Genomic DNA, 22454 nt, shown 5'->3' with positions numbered 1-22454 from the left:
CACATCTATGATTTAAATTAAAAAAATATACAAAGAAGAAGAGAAAGAAATAAAATAGCACATGACAGAACTCCACCATACTGAAAAGATGAAGAGACAGAGAAAATATAAGAATCAAAAAATCAATAAAATCACCAACTAGATTACAAGTAACATGATAATGATGAAACTTGACACAGTAATATTGACCTTGAATATAAATACATTAAATTACCAAATTAAAATTTATAGATTGGTGGAATGTATCAAAAAAAACCCCAAAAAACAAACCTTGGTCCTATTATATTCTTCTTACAAGAAGCTCATCTTACTCTTAAGGTCACTTATAGACTGAAGCTAAAGGGATAAAAAAGATAATACACACAAATGGAAACCTAAAGTCAGCAGGAGTAACTATACTTATGTAAGATAAAATAGGCTTTAAATCAAATAGAGTAAAAAAAAAAGAAAGACAAAAGTTATTATATAACAATGAGGGATCAAATTTTAATAAGAATAGTAATCCTAAATAAAATCCATATCATGTACATGTGTGTACATATCTGTATATGTATATAGACACACATATACATACCCAACAATGGAGCACCCAAATTCATAAAACAAGTATTGTGAAACTTAAAAGACAGACAGCAATACAATAATGGTGGGGGAATTCAATATCCCACTATATGGATCAGGGAAATAGAAAATCAACAGAGAAAAAACTGGACTTTAGACCAAATGAAATTAACAGACATTTACAGAACATTTTACCCAACAACCATAGATTATTCATTCTTCTATCAGTACAAGGAATATTATCCATGATAAAACATATGTCAACTTTAACAACTGCACATAAAAATATTGTATATTTTTCAAAAATCTTAAGAATAAATGAAATGTCTTCCTTTTCTTATAGAATATGAGAGAATTAGTGGACATAGGAATCAGAAGAGCCACTGTTCCCATCTTATAGTGAGATAAAAGAGGAAGGGGATACGGAGATGGCATAACTGAGGCTCATAAAAGTAGTTAAGGAACGAAGCCCTATGAAGAGGGCTTTGCTTAGAGAGCTTAATTACATTTCAGTGATGTAACTGGTATGGGGAAAAGTCGAACATCTTGTGTCAGGTGACCTCACAGAACAGAGATCATTGAGCTGAACGGATTTCAAAAGCTATTTCCACTCTCCAAAACTATTTACTTTTAATTTGGTAAAAGAAAAATCTGTAAGGTGAATCTTCAAGTTTTCTGCTGCTTGTCTTTTCCTTGTCAAGATTACAGAAGCTGTGCTGCATCTTTTACTTGTTAGAAAACACTCTTAAAAATATTCTTTTTATTTTTATTTTTTTTTTTTGACATCTTGAACTTTATTTGAAAACAACATCTTTTGGGTCATTCATCATACAAAGTATGAAAAACAAACTAAAGAGCATAGTTGTTGTTTCTGTTAAAGTGAAAAAAAGTTAAGTTGCACATACTTAATTCATGCGTCAAAACCCCCACAAATCAAATCTCACTACAATGTATTTCAAAAGCAAAGCTCAAATTCACTGTAGTTCAGCTGCATTTCATAAAATATTTATTGAAGTAAATATCACATCTTTGGGAAATCACTTATAAAAATCAGATATTTTTATTGTATGCATGTTAGGCACACAGGTAATAAGAGTAACAATCCTACTGTCTAGAACATAAGACAACAGTGCAGAGATTTTATGCACATGGAATAAACCTAAATGAGACCAAATATGTGATGTTCAATCACATGCATATTATATACCTAGTTTCTAAAATAATCTCCTATGATTAAAAATTCACTTATTTGAAATTATAGAGTTGATAGGGGAAATATGCCATTAATTATAGAGTTGATAGGGGAAATATGCCATTAAGTATTAGTATTAATTAAAAAGCAGTATTACTTGGTGGTATTTGTGAATGGGGAGAAGAAAATGTTACTATATAACTATCTCGTTTTAGGGGACACAATTTAACAGTGATGTTTTCTCTAAAGTTAAAATTTTAGCATTTTATCTAAGTCAAGTTACAAAAAACCAACTTGGATTAATATTTTGAATATCCACTAAACTTAGCATCTTTTCCTTCTTATACAAAGTAGCTTCTCCTAGAAATGGGATCCATAGTAAACCATCTTTCTTTGCGGCCGCAGGTACAATCTAAAGCGGCCGAGAGACCACAGACACAGACTCATATCATTCATGATACAAAGGCACAGCAGTCTGGGTTGTAAAAACTCCTGTAACGTGACTGTTGGTAAGGGAGCTCACTGCCAGAATGCTTAGGATACATAGGTACTTGGTCAGCTCCTGATATTACGGATATACAAAACTACACAAAACAAAACACCCTAGGAATAATGAAACCCTATTCCTTATCAGACCTTTATTTTTTTTCTGTTGTTTCAGTCTCGGAGTACATCCCACACAGTGCTACGTTAGGGCGGCAAACAAAAGCATCAGTTTCACTTTCCAACGCTGTTAACTGTTCCAACGAAGACACACAAGGATAACAGTCTTTTAACATTTCTGGCAATTTAGAAGCCTTTTCTTGAAGACGCCGAGAACGTCTCACTGGTGTTAAAAATTTCAGCTCTTTAAATATTAAATCTGTTTTGTCAAATTGCACCTTTTTCCCACTTTGTAAGTTTGGTGTATTAGATACAATATATTTAATTAAGCAACTTGCCCTAGCTTCTGCACTGGGGGTTTTAACATTATCAGCTGGCTCTTTTGTATTGTCATCTTGCCCTTCTTGACAATCTCGAAACATCACATTTCTATGATGTTCTTTCTCCGTCTCTGGTTGTCCTGGCTCTGTATCTCCACAGCTGATTTCCTGGATTTGTTGCTTGGTTGCACAAGCCTCAATATTTTCTCTGAGTTTAACTTTTTCTTGACTCTTCATTGTTAGAATATCTACAATTACGGGTTGCAGCTCTTCAATAGGCTGAGCCCCTGACAGAATGGCCTTCTCATAGATTGCAATAATATTTTCAATAGGACTTATGATTGGTTCAATGCATGCAAGACATATCCAATATTTAACAAGTTTTGTGGCATCTGGAATTTTTGTAATCAGGTCATTCAGTGTGACCAGTATTTCTTCTTTTGGACATCCCTTATCAATCAGGTTGAGGCATTCAGAAAATGTGCTGTTTACTTTATCAGTAAATAATCTTTGTTCATCTTCTTCTACCATGGTGGTCCAGAAAGATCCAACTGGCTTTTCATTTTGTCCTTCAGGCTCGCAGTGGTGAGTAACCACTGCATTAGGGGGCCTCTTCAGCACTCTTCCTTCGCCAGCTTTCCACTCAGTCAGACGAGCTTTTCTCTCTTCTGATGTTTCTTTGGGTCGAGATGATCTGTTATCCACAGTTGCGTTTGCTGTAGTGTATCTTCGCTGGTGAGTGGATTTCGGCTTTTCTATCAGTTTGGAATTAGAAGAGAAAGCAGGTCTGTCTGTAGTTTCAGATGCTGTGTTTCTAGACAGGGCCCCGTTTCTTTTAATGTCCTGAGAAGAACTGGTTTTGATATTAGACAAAATTGGTTTGGACTGTAATGATTCTTTTTCGCAAGGTCCTTTCCGGGTTGTAATGTTGCCAGAGGTTCTACTGAAGGCTTGTTTCCTGGCGCCCCGGGTATTGTCATGGTGACTTCTAATAGGGGGTCGCACAAGTTGTGTGTTCTGAGACGTAGTGCTCACAGACTTAGTGGGAGCAGTAATATTTGAGCTTCTATCACTTTTCACTGTTACACTGCTGTTTGTAGGCTGAGGCTTTGTGGCTTTAGGAATACTTGGAAGTTTCTTTGTTGCCGCAGAACTCTCATCTTTGACTTGTAGAGGTTTTCTAAATGAATTAACCTTAGACTGAACAATTTGGCCACGATAAGATCCGAGTACAAGTTTCTTGGGCATATTAGCATCTTGCTTTGGTTTTTCTGTTATCTGTTTCTTTTTACTATTGTTTTTAAGGTGAAATACCTGGCTCAGTGTCATACGTTGACTTTGGAGATTATCATCATTTGGTAACAACCGCAGAATTTTATTATTATCCTCACATTTATGTGTGTCAATTATTACAGTTGAATTGGTTAATTCATTAGAAGCTTTTAAAGGAATATACTTTTTCCCCACAATTGTATTATTTTTGCTCCCTGGAAGTCGATTTACATTTTCTTTGTTAGCCATTTTTGCTTTAGGATTCAGAATTTCTGTCCTTTCTTGGCCTTGATCTTCAGAAGTTACTACTCTTTGGCTGCGTCTAGTACTTTGTACGCTGATGGGCCCTCTGACTCGCGGGCAGCTGCCGAAGCTCACGACGCGCGTCTCAGCTTTACCTCCAACTCCCTGGAAGAACCAAGCAGACGGACCGCACACGCCAACTCCGCAGGACCCTCCTATTCTTTTTATTTTGATGAATATATGTTATTTCTCCTGATAGATTAGTTTGTATCAGGACATGGCTATAGAAAACTACTTTTATAACTTCCATATCCCCTGGGACTTCCTGAATTTAGTAACAAGTCTTTTCTGAGTATCCACCAGGTTTTTTTTTTCTTATTTCAGAATACTATGGGGGTGAAATGTTTTGATTATATGAATTCCTTTAATGCAGTTCGAGTCAAAGTTATAAGTGTGCCCGTCATCACCCGAATAGTCTGCCTTGTACACATTAAGTGTGAATTTATGCTGTCCCGCCTGTCCCCTCCTACCTGCTTGTTTTCTGTTGAGTTTTACGACCATATGTGCACATGGGTCTTGATCAATTAGTTCCAACTTAATAGTCAGTACATATGGGATTTTACTTCCATTCCTGAAAGCTTCACTTAGAAGAATGGTCTCCAGTTCCATACAGGTTGTTACAAAGGTATTATTTGTCCATTTTTAAATGGCTGAGTAGTATTCTACGGTATATATATACCACATCTTGTTAATCCATTCATATATGGATGGGCACTCACTTCTCTATGAAGATCAATATGGAGATTTCCCAAAGAGCTAAAAGTTGATCTACTGTTCTATTTGCAATCCCACTACTGGGTATCTAACCAAAGGAAAGAAATCATTACATCATAAAGACACCTGCACACAAATGTTTATTGCACCACAATTCATAATAAAAAAACATAGGGAATCAACCTACATGTCCATCAGATCCAGGAGTGGATAAAGAAAATGGAGCATATGTATACCGTTGAAAACTACTCAAGTGATAAGAAAAAATAAAATGTCTTTTGCAGCAACTTGAATCCAACTGGAGCTCATTATACTATGTGTAGTAACTCAGGAACATAAAATTATATACCACATGCTTTCATTTAAGAGTGAGAGCTAAACAAAGGCTACATAATGACACAGAAGGGAATGACAGCAGTGGAGCTTCAAATAGGGAGGGTGGCAGGTGGAAGTGATGAAAAATTACCCATGGGTATTTGGGTGATGAGGGACATGCTAAAAGCCTGGATTTCACCACAATGTAACACATTTATATATACAATTCTACTTGTATCCCTGAAATCTATTAAAATAAAATAACATAAAATAGCTTTGGGTGAACTATTCAATATTTCTGAGATTTCACTTCAGATTAAAAAAAACTGAATAGTTAACTTATTTTAAGGATTAAGAAGGATGGTTCTTGTGTACTACCAGGCAGGTATGGTAAAACTCACGCTGTTATAGTTCTTTCCTATTGTCCAGACCAGCATGTTTCCTAAGTTCAACGACCAGTGCTAAAGCAATGGCACAAACAAAAGATGATTTACCTAAATTTTTTTTTTTAACCTTTCCACAAACTCTTCCTTTCCTGTTCTTCCTTTCCTGTCCTCCCAGGCAGCCCCCAGGTCACTGAGAACTGATAATTATCTTTCATATGTGAGTGAGAAAATAAAAATAATCAGAATACCCTAGTTTATCCAACACCAAGCTCACAAGTACACACGCATCTACACTCTATCCCTGTCTCCATTCAGGCATAAAGGGAGACTCAAACCAACTCGCTGCAAAGGCCCACCTCTACTGGGGTGTGCTTCAAGTCTTAGTAACTTGCCAGGATTGCTTTTTCCTTTTGCTACTCTATCTCTTTCTCTGCATGTTTTAATTTTCAACAAGATACAAATATTCTCAAATATGTATCTTCTCTCTTAAAAATAATGCTAAATCATCCTTTGATCTCACATCTCCTTTATTGTAAACCTTCCAAAAGAGTTGTTCAGAGGCCATTCCAGTCTGGATTTTTATGCTTCCATTTTACTGAAACTGCTGTTGTTGAGGTTACAACCCCATTTTAATAGCAAGGATTCTGTCTAGAGAATGTGTGCTAAGAATCTTGGCTTCTTTTCATAAAAACAGATCATATTAATAATCAAAGCTATGACTTCAGATAGCTACACAGATTAGCAACATTTTATGGCTGAGGAAAGGAAGGCTTAGGGGAGAGTGAGTAGCTTGCCAGAATTGCGTAGCACTGAGTTTCAAAATGATGCATGTCTAATGCTAAAGTCTGTGATCTTAATCACATGCATTATTGCCTCTTAGTCTGCTGAATTCTGGTCTTTTGATTTGTTTTATACCCCTATGCATCCTTTGGGTATGATATCTGTTCTATTACAGTGGTTCTGACCTTTGGCTCTCTACAGAATTGTGACTCAGACCGTTTCAACTTCTGCCTGTCTAAATATCCACTATCATACTCAAGTATTCCATACTGCTCCCAGGGACTCCCCTTCTGCACAGCAAGACCTTGACACAGTCTTCCTTCTGCTTTGCGGAAAACCATGTGTCTTTGGGCAGGTCACCCTCATTGAACCCTGATTTCCTTATTTGTAAAATAAGAATTTAGATAATGAACCTTAAATTCTCTTTCATATTTAAAAGCTCAGTCAATAATGATGACAACTTACATTTCTTTATCTTTCTTCACTGGAGATTTTTAGGTTACCAGTATTTGACTAGCAACTTAAATTCTGCAGTACCAAAACTCATTACTCCTACAAAGAGCTGGGAGATTTTCCACACCAGAGTTGAAAATTCTTTAGCTTATTTGTTATAATTATAGCACATGACTTCTTCATCACTTGCTGGGATAAGATTTAACTCCTTTAAATTAATATTTTACTCCAAAACAAAGTGTTATTGATAACCCAGTAGATGGATGCCTGCCTCAGAATTATCAATGACACAACACCTTAGTAAGTGCTTAATGAACGTCCCTGGATCTCTGCTCGGTGCTAGAGGTGATCAATACATAGATGCTGTCTTCAAGAAACTCAAGATTTAGTGCAGGAATAAATCTAATAAATACAGACTGGTATAAAAGCTAAACCTAACAATATCAACAAGTAAAACAGGTATAGACTACACACAAGTATGACTATAATGGGGTAGTGGCTATTATTTCTAGAGAGTTAATTTTGCTTTAGAAAAAATATCAAGGAGCATTTTAAAAGCTGGGCACAACCCAACAGTGTGAAAGAAACCCAGAAACAGACAACCCCTCTCTGCTATCTTACCTGATTGCTACAGCAGACTTTTAAGATATTTTTCTTGATTCTGAGCTCACCTTCTTTCATAACCCTGAGATTTCTGCCTTTCTGAGCAAGTTTCATCCTTGTAATCACCAGCTGGGAAGCAATCTGCTGTTCATCTCTGAAGCCCCAGGGACCTGCCTTGTTGCCATCCTTCTAGCTAGACTGTTTCTGGGCTGCCAAGTTGGCAAAGTGTCTGTTTTGAGGCTATGTGAGTCAGGGCAGCCTTGTTAGTCGGATGGCCCAGGAGAGGCTTGAGGAGCTGAGTGGAGGGGAGGACTCACTGGCAAATACAGCCTAGAAGTCATGTCAGAAGAGGTAATTAATCGATAGCTGTGGAGTGATACAGCTACCGATTAATCGGTAGCTAGCTCCCTGGGATGTATCATTTTGACATTGCACCTAGCCTGGATTCCATGCATTCAAGAGACAGACTACCAGAGATTAGTGAGGTGTCCTCAATACTGGAGGACACTTAAAAAATAGAGTCAAGAACAAAAACATCAGGCATGCTTTTAAAAAGTCCCTTTTACTCTATTTACAAAAGCTAGTCTTTTTTAAGATATCGTATATAGTTAAACTTACATTCCTATGAGGAAGGTGGTATGATTATCACCTTTTTATACGTGAGGAAATGAGGCTTGGATAGGATCTCTTTCCCAAGATCACACAAGAATTCCGAAACAGAGCCAGGACACGATCACAGGCTTTCGGATCCCAGATCATAGAGTTCCTCCATAGCAGGGTTGCTCTTCACAGGGAGACTCTGGTATCTAGTCTGTGAGCTCCCAAGGTGGGTGTCATGACCATGCAATTCTACTGCTATCTCTCAGAGCCTCTGAGCCAGTGGCTTTCTTGTCTCTTAAGAGCACCAACCACATCAGAGAAGTAATTAAGAAAGTTAAAATTCTGGTCTAAGCTTCTGGGCATACTAACTGACAAATCTCTCCCACCTCAAATTTTTGGACCACATTTTTTCCCCCTTTAGATGTTAAATACTTCTTAACCCCCAACCCAACCCTCTCTCCCAGTCTGAGTTTGCTAAGGTTTTTAGCAACTTGTTTTACTTGGACTTCCTCCAGGTGCAGTAAAACTAAAACTGCTTGACTACTATTCAAAATAACCATATCTGGACCCTCCTGGACTGCATCCGGAAGAGTACACTCTGTCTGTATACTGTATATACGTTCTTTCTAGTAAATCTCTCTTTAAATCCCTTATGAAGCAGCATATCATACAAGTTACTTAGTTTCTCTATAATTTCGTCTATTCATCCTTAAGATGTAATGATAATGGCACTTACTTGGCGGGAGTTCTAGAATTATTCAATGATTCAACTCGTGATGCACTTAGAATTTGGTACCTAGTAAGCACGTAGTAAATTTTAGTTGTATTTTTAGTATTTTAGTAACATTGTAATTATTGGCTGTTTTGTGAAGTTTCTGCTCACTTTACACTTCTGTGCTTTTCTTATTTGGCTCCCCATGGACTGGGTGATTTTACAGGCAAATGTTGCAAATGAAAATTCTACTCATTCTTCATAAACCCTCATAACTGTATTCCAAACAATAGAATATAACAATTATTCATTGACTTTCCATTCTACACGAGTCATTTTGCTTAGGTGCTACAGATTCAGGGGTTGAAGAGGACCACTATATGTCCCCTCTTCCTTGGTGCTCTTTGTGTCACTCCCAAGGAACCTGGCATATCAAAGCATGCAGAAGCTGAAGTTTTCCTATCTACTTAGTTACTTACATGTCCGCATGCAGAGACTAAGTAGAGAAGCAAAGTATAATATCGCTGCGTCTCCCTCGTATAATACAGAGTGCGACACAAAGGGTACTTAATGTTTGCTGAGTTAAGAGATGAGTGAATGCGTATGTGCAGAAGTGTGCTTGATAATTAGGCAGGCCCTTCTGGAGGAGTTAAGTGCAAAGGAAGGGGAAGCATTTTCTGCTGCTCTGATGTTTATTCACCGTGCATCACCCAGCAACCACCCTTTACTTCCTGACGAAGAAGGCATAGGCACGAGAGCTTATGCTTACTGGACAGTGGGTGGCCTAAGACAACTAGGTCACACAAAAATAAAATATGGATTTCAAGAGGTAATTCCAAGCAGGGAATCACCAAAAGGAGAATTCGAAGACCTATAGAAACAAGGTAGTGATTGGAATCATTGAATGCGGGGTTCTTGCCAGGGGCAGGCTGTGCTAGGGTGGGCGAGCGAGCATTTGAGAGACTGCTACTGGACAGAAGGTAATGGAGAGTGTGTCTGGGGAACTGTAGCAACGGAGCTCAACTGCCTAACAGAATTCTTCATTCACTCGGTCTGTGAGGGATAGGGTTCTGAAACAGATATGAGCCAGTAGGGATTTAATAAAAATAGAACAATAGGAAACAAACACAATCTTCAGAAACTTTAAGAGTTGTAGGTAAATAATTATGCATTTCCCACAACTCTTTAGCTTGTTTGCTTATCTTTTTAGTTTTGAGAATTGGCTCTATTTTTGCTGTCATTGCAGAAGATAGACAAGATATATATACATATATACATGTATCAAGATCTGTTTACATGTCTCTAGTACGAAAAGTTAAGACAAATTCAGAAAGTATAAAGTTCATGCTTAATTCTGCCAATCAGAGATCAATTTTCAATGTTTTTAAATAGCTTCTATTCTTGCTTACATTAATAGGCACATTTACCTATATGGATACACAGGTATATGCATACACTTTTGAAACAGAATATTATTAAACATCCTATTCTGTAACCTATCTTCCTTATCTAAAAATATATAATAAGCATTTAAAACCCAACCATTATAAATATACATAATCATTTTAATGGCTACTGAATTTTCCATCGTATGCAGTAGTTCACTAGATATATTGACAGGCTATTTTGTGAATGGATAGTGGAGAATATATTTAAATTCCATTTCTTCGCCAGTTTGCTAGTGAGTACACTGCAATTGTACCATGTTATTCTTCATTCAACTAAACATTATGTTCTGGGCATTACCCAGAGTACAAAGAATACAGATAAAAAGCGTGATAAATAAAATAAGTGTTGAAATAATAATTTAAGATCTTATTAGAAAAACTAGTAATTGTACAGTTAGAATACAATATCTTAAGGTATATGAAAAGATCACACAAAAATTCTTGGAGACTCAAAAGAATGGAGTAAATGCCTTGTGGAAGTGGAGACAGTTTTGCTAATAAATTGATTCTTGAACTACCTCTTGACTTATAAACAGGTGGAACCCCCAGCTGTGTGTGCACAACAAGCTCCCTTAGGAAGGATGCAGAGCTCGAGTGTCTAACAAGTGCCTAGCACAAGCTGAATAAGTATTTCTTGAATGAATGTGGAAAGAAGAGATAAAATAAAAAGAGGGGAATCTTCTAAAACATTTATGCTACCCTGTAATATTTATAACACTTCAATGGGACCTTTAAGTTCCAATAAAGTATAGTATTCCTTTGTAGTTGCTCACTGGGGAATCATCTAAAACCTCTAAACTTTTAAGAGCAACTCACTTTTTGAAAAACAGTTATTTAAATTGTTGCAGAATAATAGTGATTAATAGTAATTATAGCATCCTATTATTGAGTACCAACTACATATTATATCTAATATTCCTTGGTTGACTCCCACCCAAGGTGGTATTATTACAGAATCTCCATTATACAGATCAGGGGCTTCATTGCTACATGACTAACCCATATCTGAGTCTAGGTCTTTCTGACCCTTCAATCCATAACCACAGTATGCTGCCTGCTATTAATACTTACAGAAAGGATTTATATTCACATTATGTGTGATTTATATAGCTTCTGAGTCCAGACTTGTTCAAAAACACTCCAATTTTAGAGAAGAGGAAAGAAAGACTCAAAAAAGACATAATTTTTTTCAAACTCTTAGGAATAAAGTAGAGATTAGACTAGATTGGGCTGTTGTAATGTTAGGGTGCTTTAAAAACTCAGATGTCCCTGTCTTTAGTTCCCCCGAAATCTAATCTTCTTTTACAGAAACTAAATAAACTCTTCAATTCATTTTTTCTTTTAGAATGTTCAACCCCCTGTCCTCAACCTCCTCAAGCTCTCTCCTTGCCAGAAAGTTTTTCACAAATCTGAAAGCAGATTACAGTCCCTTGTCAGACCTTAACCTGAATAAAGGAGAAACATAATTTTAACTATAAATTGAACTTATCTCCTTGTCACTTACCTATTAATCATAACTAAAAGCATGATTAAGCTGTCACTAAAAAACTCACTAAATCCCTGCAATTGTACTAATGCATTCTACTGTCATTTCTTCAAAAAATACGTTATCCGCTGTGTTGTAAAGTCCAGAAAGGACTGTAGACATTTAGAACAATCCATTCTTTATCAGACAAGAACACTGAAGAACAAAAAGTCCAAGACTCTGAAGCTAGGGACAGATGATTGAATGAAATAAACCAGATGAAAAGAAATAACTTCCGGGCGGCACCTGTGGCTCAAGGAGTAGGGCGCCGGTCCCATATGCCAGAGGTGGCGGGTTCAAACCCTGCCCCGGCCAAAAAAAAAAAAAAAAAAAAAAAAAAAAAAAAAAAAAAGAAATAACTTCCAAGTAGCAAAAAAAAAAAAAAGAAAATCGTTAAAAACGCTTAAAAATAACTAGCAACTGGAGAAAATATCTGCCATGTTTGTAACAAAAGAATCAATTTTAAAAAAATTATGAAAAGTCTATATAGTGCAGTAATTAATAGATTAATAAATCTAATACAAAATAGCAAAGAGTGGAAACAAATTTAAAAAGGAAATATAAACAATGAATATTAAGTATGAAAAAATAGAAAAATTCAAATAAATATTTCCCTACTTGTGACAGCAACAATGCATAATAAAGTTAACACTTGCTAGTGAAATGAGAGGACTGGGTGGGAGGCTCACTTTCATTTTCTGGCAAGGTATATGTACATGGTGCAATCAGTTTTGGAAGGCAATTTGGAAATCGCTATCAAAATTTTAAATGTACTGAAACTCTAACCTTCTGATCCAATATTAAAAATTGGCTTATTAGTAATACTCACAAAGGGCCTCAAATTATTTCTTTCTCTCTTTCTTTATGCATCTACAGTATATGAGTGTATATATAAATATATGCATATGTAATATTATTTGCCAAATATATATGTTTGTATTTTTTTTATCCTTTTAAAAGAGAAAGAGACACATGAAAATATTTGTTAAGGAATGGAAGTGATAGGCATGGGCTGATGTGGAAATATATCTAAGATAGATTATTAAGCAAAACCCTAGACTTCTGTGGAAATACAGTTTTTTAATGTATATAAAATAAATATATTTTCCTACAAACACAAGAACAGAATGGTGGAGTAAGACTTCTTTTTTGTTGTTGTTTTTTTTTGTTTAAGTATTTAGAGAAAATAAGTTGTTTTCTAAGTATTTTTTAGGTGGAAGAATAGATTTTAGGTAATTTTTCCCAATTTGTTTATTTGTTTTTTAAAATTAAAAAACACCAGATTAAAATATTTTAATATAATCTACAAAACTAAGGAAATCAAGAGCATACCAGGCCCCTCAACTCTGATCCTATCTTTCCCTCTACTTGCGTATGGGAACCTGTTTTCCAGCCCAGCTGAGCTTTTTTTTTATAGCTTCCTCAATGTGCTTTTCTCTATCATATTTTGTGCCTGTTCTGTGCTCTAGGTATGACATATAGTTCCTTTGTCATATTTCTAATTTCTCATTATTCAGAAATCAATCCAACAATAGCCTTTTCTAGAAAGCATCTGTAATCCTCAGGGCAGAATTGAGCTCTTCCTTCTTTGGATTTATAAACCTTTCACATGTTTATAAAGGCTGTACCAGGTTGTTAATGATTATTGCTATTATTTTCTGTCTCTCTGGATGGATTGCAAGCATCTGGTGGTCAGGCATTTTTATTTATCTGAATAAATAAGAAAGGCATAGTATCTGGCATTGCATTAAGAATATAGTAAGAACATAAAATGTTTGAAGACCAAATGAAGTTTTATTGAAATTTATTTATCCTTAATCTAAAAACAGTTCACAGGAGACTCATCTTTTAATTCCTTAATTGTCCAAAGTAGTTAAGAACATTGCTTTGTGATTAGATGCATTATTTAACTCTTAACCCTGTCCTTCATAGCTATATAATTTTGAACAAGTTATGGAACCTCTTCACCTCTCTTTTTTAATCCTTAGAAGTAGGGATAATACTAAACCCTCCTTTACTTTATTGGTATTGATTAACTTAAAATGTATAAGGAATTAAGAATATTGCATAGCACATAGGAAATATTAAATACCCTTGTACATATTTTCCTAAACAATTTTTGTATTAGATCCAATCTCTGAATTTTTTACTTTTTACTGAAAAGTGGTAGCCAGAATAGGAGTCTTTATTGGCCCCTCATTGACACATTTTGATGGCAGACTAATTTGTCACTTTGTATGTCTATGAGCCTAGCTTATTTCGTGTTTTGAAAGCCAAGTCTCCATTTCCTTCTTCAGCTCATATAAGACTTCCAACGTGAGATTGGTTTCAGTGAGAAAGAAGTTGTGTACTGTTCTTTGAATATCTACTCTTGTCTTATAGGCCTCATGCTTTCTAGGTATCAGTCCAGATAGCATAATTTTTATGTAGCTTTCCCAGTGTTTCCCTCATGATTGTGCATAAATCATCACACGGCAGTTGTTTGCTTGTTTATATTTTCCACTAGATTAAGCTTCTTCAGACCAATGATTTTATCTTATTATTATGTTTCCTCATTGTTAAACTATGTCTGATAGTCTAGAAACATAATAAAGTCTTAAAATAAGTTCACGGTATTCAATAGTTATTACATTTTTTCCCTCCAGACTTGCAAGAAATAATTAAGTATAATTAAGTATAGACATCAGCAAGATGACAGAATAGGGAGTCTCTAGTGTTCATCCCCCCCCCCAGAAAAAAACTAAGTCAAACAATTATCTGCACATGAAAATAACTCCACAAGACCTATGGAACCCAGGTGAGAGATTACAGCACCTGGGTAGAGTGCATTGAACAGATACATTACCTGCTCCACCCCTCTTTGGAGCCCAGGCAGAACAGCACAGAAACACATACCCTATAAGTGGGGAAGGGAGAGGAAAATAAGCAATGGAGAGTGCTTTGAACTTCAAAACTGGGCCAACCCCTATAAAATCTAGAGCTGTGATTAATCCCATGGCCCCAGGCACTAAGCCAGTACTTGCAGACAGCTTCATTGTCAGGCCAACCCAGTAGCCTCCTGCTCTGGACTATCGCCCTCTGGGCTGGCCCTCATAACCACTGTTTTTAGTCCTGCCCTAGCATTAGGCTAGTCCTCATAGCTCTAGTCATCAGGTCAACAAGTGTGGATGCAGTGTCCAATCTTGCCTCTCAGATGGAGGTTCCAGGCTCACCAAACACTCGGCCAGTACCCACTGCCTCAGGATCCAGGCCAGTGCCCAATCACTGAGCTTCTAAGCCTTCCCTGATATGAGTCAGGCAGATGAATTCATATTATTAAACTATTTATGTCATCGAAAGCAATCTACACATTCAATGCAATCTCTATCAAAATACCTAAGACTATCTTTAAAAAATAGTAAAAACAACCCTAAAATTTATATGGAAGAAGAAGAACAACAACAAAACAACCAACAATACCTCAAATACCCAAAGCCATACTGAGCAAAAAGATAAAAGCTAAAGGCATCATGCTACAAAATGTGCTACAATAATACAGCAATTGAAAGAGCATGGTACTGGCATAAAAATAGACACATCAACAAATGGGACAGAATAAAAAGCCATGAAATAAATCCAGGCGTTTACCGTCAATTGATTTTCCCATTGTGTGACACAAACACAATAGAATAGATTATGCTGGGACATCTGGATTTCCAGATTCGGAAGAATGAAATTAGACCTTTATCTCAGACTCTGTACAAAAAATCAACTCAAATGAATAAAAGACTTAAACCTGAAACCAGGTTTCTGTAACTGTGAAACTGCTAGAAGAAAACAGGGGGAAAGTTCCATGACATTGTTCTGTGGCCAACGATTTTTTTTGGAAATAACTTCAAAAACTGGCAACAAAACCAAAAATAGATAAGTGGGATTATATCAAACTAAAAAGCTTTTGCACAATCAAGAAATCAATTAACAAAAGAAGAGGCAAAAAAGTATGCTCAAAATAAAGGATATGGAGAGAATATGGTGTAAGTTAATAGGATCAGTGCTATTTTATTTTAACAACCAGCTCACTTGGAATAAAATCTCTAACCTATAGCATTAGCCAATTTCATGGTGTAAATATTCCCACCATGTCTGACTCCAAGTTCTAACTTGAGATCATTGAAGGCAGAGTGGTGGAAATGTATACATGATTTCTAGCTGGTATGAACTGGCTTTTCTGTAACCATCTCTCTCATCCAAGATGTGTTGGGTCCAATTCACAGATTTGGATAGTTTCTGATATTTAGGACATCAAGGTATCTAGAAAATTCAGAATTATTTAAGAAAATTCATTTTTAATTGACAAGTAATACTTGCATATATATGTAAGGTAAAACGTGATGTATTTTATATATATTATTTTATTTATATACATTAAATATATTAATTATATTTATACATTATATTAAACGTGTTAATATAATATATATTATTAAATAATGATATATTATATATAATTATATATTAATATGAGTTATATTAACATATTTATATTTAAATATATATTATTTCTAATTATATATAAATATTATATATAAATATTATATATAATATGTTATATATAAATGTATGTTATTTATATTTATTATGAATATTATATTATATATATAATTTATAAATATTTAAATTATATATAATATACATTATTATATTTACATATCAATAAATAAAGTAACATGTATAAAATATATCACATTTTACCTTATATATATCTTACTACATTTAATCATCCCACTATATTTACATTACATATACCTTACTTGATTTAGTCATCCCACTGTATAATGGGATGATTAAATTACATTTAAATACATGTCACCTCACATATTTATCATTTTGTTGTGGTCAGAACATTTAAAATCTACTCTTTTACCAAATTTACTACACTTGATCTTAACCAAAAGACCAAGAAGAGATTTTTGAGCAATTTTAAAGTGTACGGTAGATTATTATTAACTATAATCTGTGTAATAGATGATTAGAGCTTAATTCTCACGTCTAACTGAAACTTTGTACCCTTTGACCAACATTTCCCCTTTTCTCATTCATTCCCTCCCACTCCTCCACTTCAGCCTCGTGTACCACTATTTTATTGTCTAGTTCTTTGAATTTAAATATTTTATACTTCAAATCTAAGTAAGATCATATGGTAATTGTATTTTTGTGTCTGGCTTATTTTATTTAATGCAATGTTCTTCAGGTCGTCCATATTGTCACAAATGACAGAACATCCTTCTTTTTTAAGCCAGAATAGTATTCCATAATGTATATATATCACATTTTCTGTATCCATTCATCCACTGAAGAATAGAAACTCTACTGATTTTTTTATATAGTATTTTTCACACTTTTTTTTTTTACATATGTGGTGAGAACACTTAAAATCTACTCTATGAGAAATTTTAATGAATTTAATGTAATGTTATTAACTGTAGATACCATGCTATACAATAGATAATATTTATGTTATATATAATTCAATATATTAAATTATAATTGAATTCAATTAATTCAGTTAATTGAAATAAATTCAATTAATGCTTGAATTTATTTCTGATCTCATTATTTCATCCTATTTGTCAATGTGTTTGTTTTTATATCAGTACTATGCTGTTAATTACTATGTAGTATAGTTTTGTAGCATATTCGGAAATCAGGTTGTTTGATACCTTCAGCTTTGTTCTTTTTGCTCAAGATGGCTTGGATATTTAAAGTCTTTTCTTGGTTCCATATGAATTTTATTATTGTTTTTACTATTTTTGTAAAGAATATTTTAGATATTTTGATAGAGATTGCATTGAATCTGTGGATTACTTTGGGTAACATGAATATTTTAACAATATTAATTTTTCAAGAACAAGAGATATCTTTCCTCTTATCTGTGTCTTCTTCAATTTCCTTTATCAGTGTTCTGTAGTTTTCAGTGTAAGAGTCATTTTCTTGATTAAATTGACTCCTAGGTGTGTTATCCATGTAGGATCATTTTCTTAATTTCTTTTTCATAGTTTATCACTAGTGTATAGAAACTGTACTATTTTTTGAATGCTGTATTTGTGTTCTTAAACTTTACTTAATTTGTTTATTAGTTTTAACAGGTTTTCTCATGTATTTTTTAGGCTTTGCTGTGTATATGATCATGTTACCAAGAAATGGAGACAATTTAACTTTTTCCTTTCCTACTTGGATGCCTCCTACTTACTTTTCTTGCCTAATTGCTCTGGCTAGGACTGTCAATACTATCTTGGATGGAAGTGGGAAGAGTGGTCATTCTTAATTCTTTAGAGTTTATGGGGTGATTCTAGAGATTTAAAAATGCCAAAAATTCACAAGGGCAAAATAATATAAAAATGATACTTGAAAAATATTAAATGTCTCTTTTCTGGGAATATTTTATTCCAATCCTCTACTTCCCTCCTTTGTATATGAGTATAGATGGTTGTGATGTTGGTGTTTCTATGACAGTTTTGGTCTTCATGCACTTTGTTATAAACCACTATCTGTATGAAGATGGTCTTCTAGGTCTGATGGTCACTTATTTGTTTAATATTATGCCCATGTTCCTGGGGACATGAGTGAAGAAATAAAGGTGGTGGTAAGTGAGCAAAGCACATGATTCACAGTTTAAGGTTCCTTATCTTTAAAAAAGGAAAAATAGTAATTCTTATTTTTACCAAAGAAGATGATAGTATTATCTTAATGCAATATTATCTTATATATCTTTGCCTTTTATTCATTAGCTGTGGTGATATAATTACCTTAGAGGGGATAAAGAAAGAGATCTATGTAATTTGTCTGTTGTGATTTGATGCTTTATTTTCTCCTGTTTTCTTAAAATATTTCAGAAGCAGATAGCTGACCTTCCTCTGTGTTCTTTCTTTTCTGCTATCATCACCTATGATTTCATCTAAAACGCAATATGGATAAGACATTCCACATGTAATGGTAGAGGGTTAATAAGTGGAATAAAAGTCTCAAGAAAATTAAATCACACTAAATGCAACACTGGGGCCATAGTGTGTTCTGTCTGGAGAATTAATAATATAGCATTCAGGCTAATGGGAAATATCAAAGTTTGTATATCCTTATATGTGAGGGTCTTAGGTTAGGAAAACAAATCATGACACCATTTCTAGAGGTGTTATTGATGAGAGATGTAATAATTGGGTGTTCTACCCAGATAGCCTTACTCCTCTTACCAGCTCCATGTGCCCACCTCCCTGCTTCTTCCATCTTTGCTCTTAACTACACACCCCTATATTTTAGGATACTTTTGGGCACTGGAGCCATACATCCTATCTGGAAACAGGTTAGAGCCTGGAAGTTTTATATCCTCTACCACAGGACAACTTACAGCCATTCGCTATTTAGTATGGGAGTGCAAAGTTGCATCTCCTTTGTCTTAAGGTAGAAAAAACTGAGATGGATTTTATACTCTACCAAGATCTGGTGGAGTCTGGGATGTCAACTAAAATTATACCCTTATTTGGCATTTCCCCCTTAATTATCCTGCCTTACTCATGTCATTACTGGTTTACTTTAATAAAATGCTTCTTCTACAAAACATATTAAGTTTTAGACTCCAAATCCTCAATGTCAAATCTGTTCTTGGATGAATCTGATACAAGGCAATAGACCAGTGATTTTCAGCTGGTGTGCCGTGGCACACTGGCATATCATGAGAGATTCTTAGGTGTGCTGAAAAAATATTTAAAGCTCATTAATTAAATTATTTCCCAAAGAAGTTCAAAGCCTAGTAAGTATATATATATTTTTTACCCTTTTTTTGATCAACATAATTTAAATGTGCCATGGAAGTTTAAATGTAGGTTCAAGTACACCATGGGACAAAAAAGGATTGAAAAACAATGCAACAGACCAGCATAATTTCATAGCCTTTATGTAATAACTAAAGTCATATTTTGACAAATATCTACTACATTTGCATCCAATAAGCACATAATTTATAATGAAATATCAACCAACCTGTCAACAAATGCATGGTGAAGAAGAAAAATGGGGTCATTAGCAGATCCCTGCACCTGCGACATTGTTCCATTCATATAGATGTGCAAGGCATTGTGCATACTGCTTTGGGAGGCATCCGCTATCCCAGTAAGTGGGCTAGCAAACCCTGTAGGTAAAAATGAAATTGAAAAAAACAAGTTAGATTACACTAGTGATCGAAAATCCAAATGATTATCTGATTTGGCTTACAAGAATAATTAAAATCATGACATTCTGTACTGAGATTCTTTACATTCTGGATACTCTTTGTGTGTTCAATAAATCTTTGTGGAATTGAATGGCCTTAATTTCAATGCAATGGATGGATTAACCAGATAAAATAGGCTAGACCAATTTTTGCTCTCTCCTTTTGATTTTATTATCCATCTTTCTATATAGAAAAGTTGTAAGAGCATTTGATAATAATCATGTATTCACTTTCATGTCAATTTGTAACAGCACTCAGAACAAATTTTACCAGCCTGTTAGTAGTCCTCTTGCTTTCCAGTTCTGGAAAACACCTTAAATTTTGGTTTCTGACTCCAGAGAAAGCATAAAATTTGTGACTCTCTACATTTTAATTTATCTTTCACAGTATCATCTTTAATATCAGGTCATAATGTGTTTTCTTTTGTAGAATATTCATTTCACAAATAAGCACAGACCAATAAATAGTTCCATTTATTGCATCAGATATACGTAGTAATAACTATAATGAGAGAAATAATGAGGGGTATTATTTTCTAAATGTAAATTGTGCTAAATATTTGCTGAGGCATATTTCCTTCAATATTTATCAGAATCTTGCTTAGAAATTATTACCCCCAGTAGAAAGAATACTGAGGTTCACAGAAATTCTGAGTTTACCAAGGCTACATAAATTTAGAGTTAGGATTTTAATCCATATCAGTTAGCCATTAGGATTTGAGCTCTTGATATTTTGTGTTGTCTCTCATATCCTCCTTAAGAAAAGGTGGAGCAAGATATACTTTTACAGTCCATCCTGACAAAACTAAAAGTTAAAACCAGACAAAGACATTTGAGTAACAAACGGAAACTCTAGGTAGGACTCAAGTTGGAGGAATGTAGCAAAGGGCATATTATTGAATTTCAGAACTTAGAAATATCAAGCAAGTGGAAATGTAAGTAAGATTGCAATCTAAACCAAAGTTAGGATAAAAACAGTGAAGGTACTATGATTTGGGTAGGGGAGGTTGAGCTTGATTTCATACAAGTAAACATATTTTATTGGTAATCTCTTCGTTTTTAAAGGGGCAGCTCTTGACTTTTGCATTGGTGTTTTGTACTCTCCCACTACTGTGCTCACCTGTCTTCTACCCCCTCAACTGGCAATTCCCCCCCATCCTTTTCTCTCTTTTAAAGTTCATTTTACTCATTCTTAGATATTGTACCAACCCACATCCCTTTGGAAGATTGGCCTAAGAACATGCATGTCCTCTTTTGTGGACCCTCTTGTCTGTGGCAGCTTTTGTGATTATACATGCATGGCATTTACTACATCTGGACATTTTTCTAAGAGGTTGGCATGATTAATTTCATGTAACATTTAGGTACATATGTTAATATCTATATTATTATAGGCATGGGAAAGAGAGTTTACAGAGTAAAATAATTTGTATAAGGTTAAAGAAGAAAAGGGAAGGTGATTAAGATTAGAACAGAGCCGATTTTATTATAGAGCATATGCTCTTAAATACAACAGCTCATTACCTTTCCCATGTAGCAATAAATCATAAGAAACTGGGGGCAGTGTTCTTCAGGATTTTATCTCTGAGTACCATCAAGTAAAAAATTTAAAACTACATTTTATGCATGCTATCACATAGTTTTTTGTTTTTTTTTTTTTTTTTTGCTATCACATAGTTTTAATTGGGTTCCAAATTTTTTTCTTTTTTTTAATTGCTGGAGAATCATTGAGGGTACAATGGTCATACTGGTCATACTGCTTGCGTTTGCTGGGTGAAGTCCCTCTAATAATAGTGTCCTACTCCAAAGAGGTGTGTCACACACTGTGGCCACACACGTCCTCCTTTCCTCTCTCCCCTCCCTTCTTCTCCATCCCCCCACCATGGACTAGCATCAATTGTCCTCGTATCAGAATTGAGTACAATGGATTTTTGCTTATCCATTATTGTGTTGCTTTACTAGGAAGAATGTATTTCAACTACATCCAAATTAATACACCATCTTTTTCAGTAGCTGTATAGTATTCCATGGTATACATACACCATAGCTTGTTAATCCATTCCTGGATTGGTGGGCTTTTAGGTTGTTTCCACAGTTTGGCAATTGTAAATTGAGCTGCAATAAACAGTCCAGTGCAAATGTTCTTATGGTAAAATGATTGTTTTTTCTTCTGGGTAGATGCTCAGTAATGGGATTGTAGGATCAAATGGGAGTTCTTTCAGGGTTCTCCATATTTCCTTCCAAAAAGGTTGTATTGGTTGGCAATTCCACGAGCAGTGTAATAGTGTTACCTTCTCTCCGCAACCATGTCAGAAACTGAAGCTTTGAGTCTTTGTGATATGGACCATTCTCACAAGGGTTAGGTGCTATCTCAGGATGGTTTTGATTTGCATTTCTCTGATAATTAGGACAATGAGCATTTTTTC

General features: G+C 34.9%; 2 protein-coding genes across 2 annotated transcripts in view; both read right to left on the bottom strand.

The window, feature by feature from the left end:
• TYR (tyrosinase) overlaps window positions 1-22454 on the bottom strand; it is a 78355-nt gene that overhangs the window by 33265 nt on the left and 22636 nt on the right. The window contains exon 3 of the mRNA XM_053561784.1: window positions 19801-19948. Within this exon, the coding sequence (XP_053417759.1) occupies window positions 19801-19948 (148 nt within the window). The remainder of the gene's footprint in view (window positions 1-19800; window positions 19949-22454) is intronic.
• On the bottom strand, window positions 2373-4762 carry LOC128565263 (cytoskeleton-associated protein 2-like). Its single transcript, XM_053561613.1, has 2 exons — window positions 4722-4762; window positions 2373-4411 (listed from the first exon to the last, which is right to left on the bottom strand). Exons 1-2 carry the CDS (start codon window positions 4760-4762, stop codon window positions 2392-2394), a joined length of 2061 nt encoding a protein of 686 aa, XP_053417588.1. The 3' UTR covers window positions 2373-2391.

Source organism: Nycticebus coucang, chromosome 14 (assembly GCF_027406575.1).
Source record: "Nycticebus coucang isolate mNycCou1 chromosome 14, mNycCou1.pri, whole genome shotgun sequence".
NCBI lineage: Eukaryota > Metazoa > Chordata > Mammalia > Primates > Lorisidae > Nycticebus > Nycticebus coucang.
Note: the sequence above shows the minus strand (reverse complement) of the source record. Positions and strands in the feature narration are given on the sequence as shown.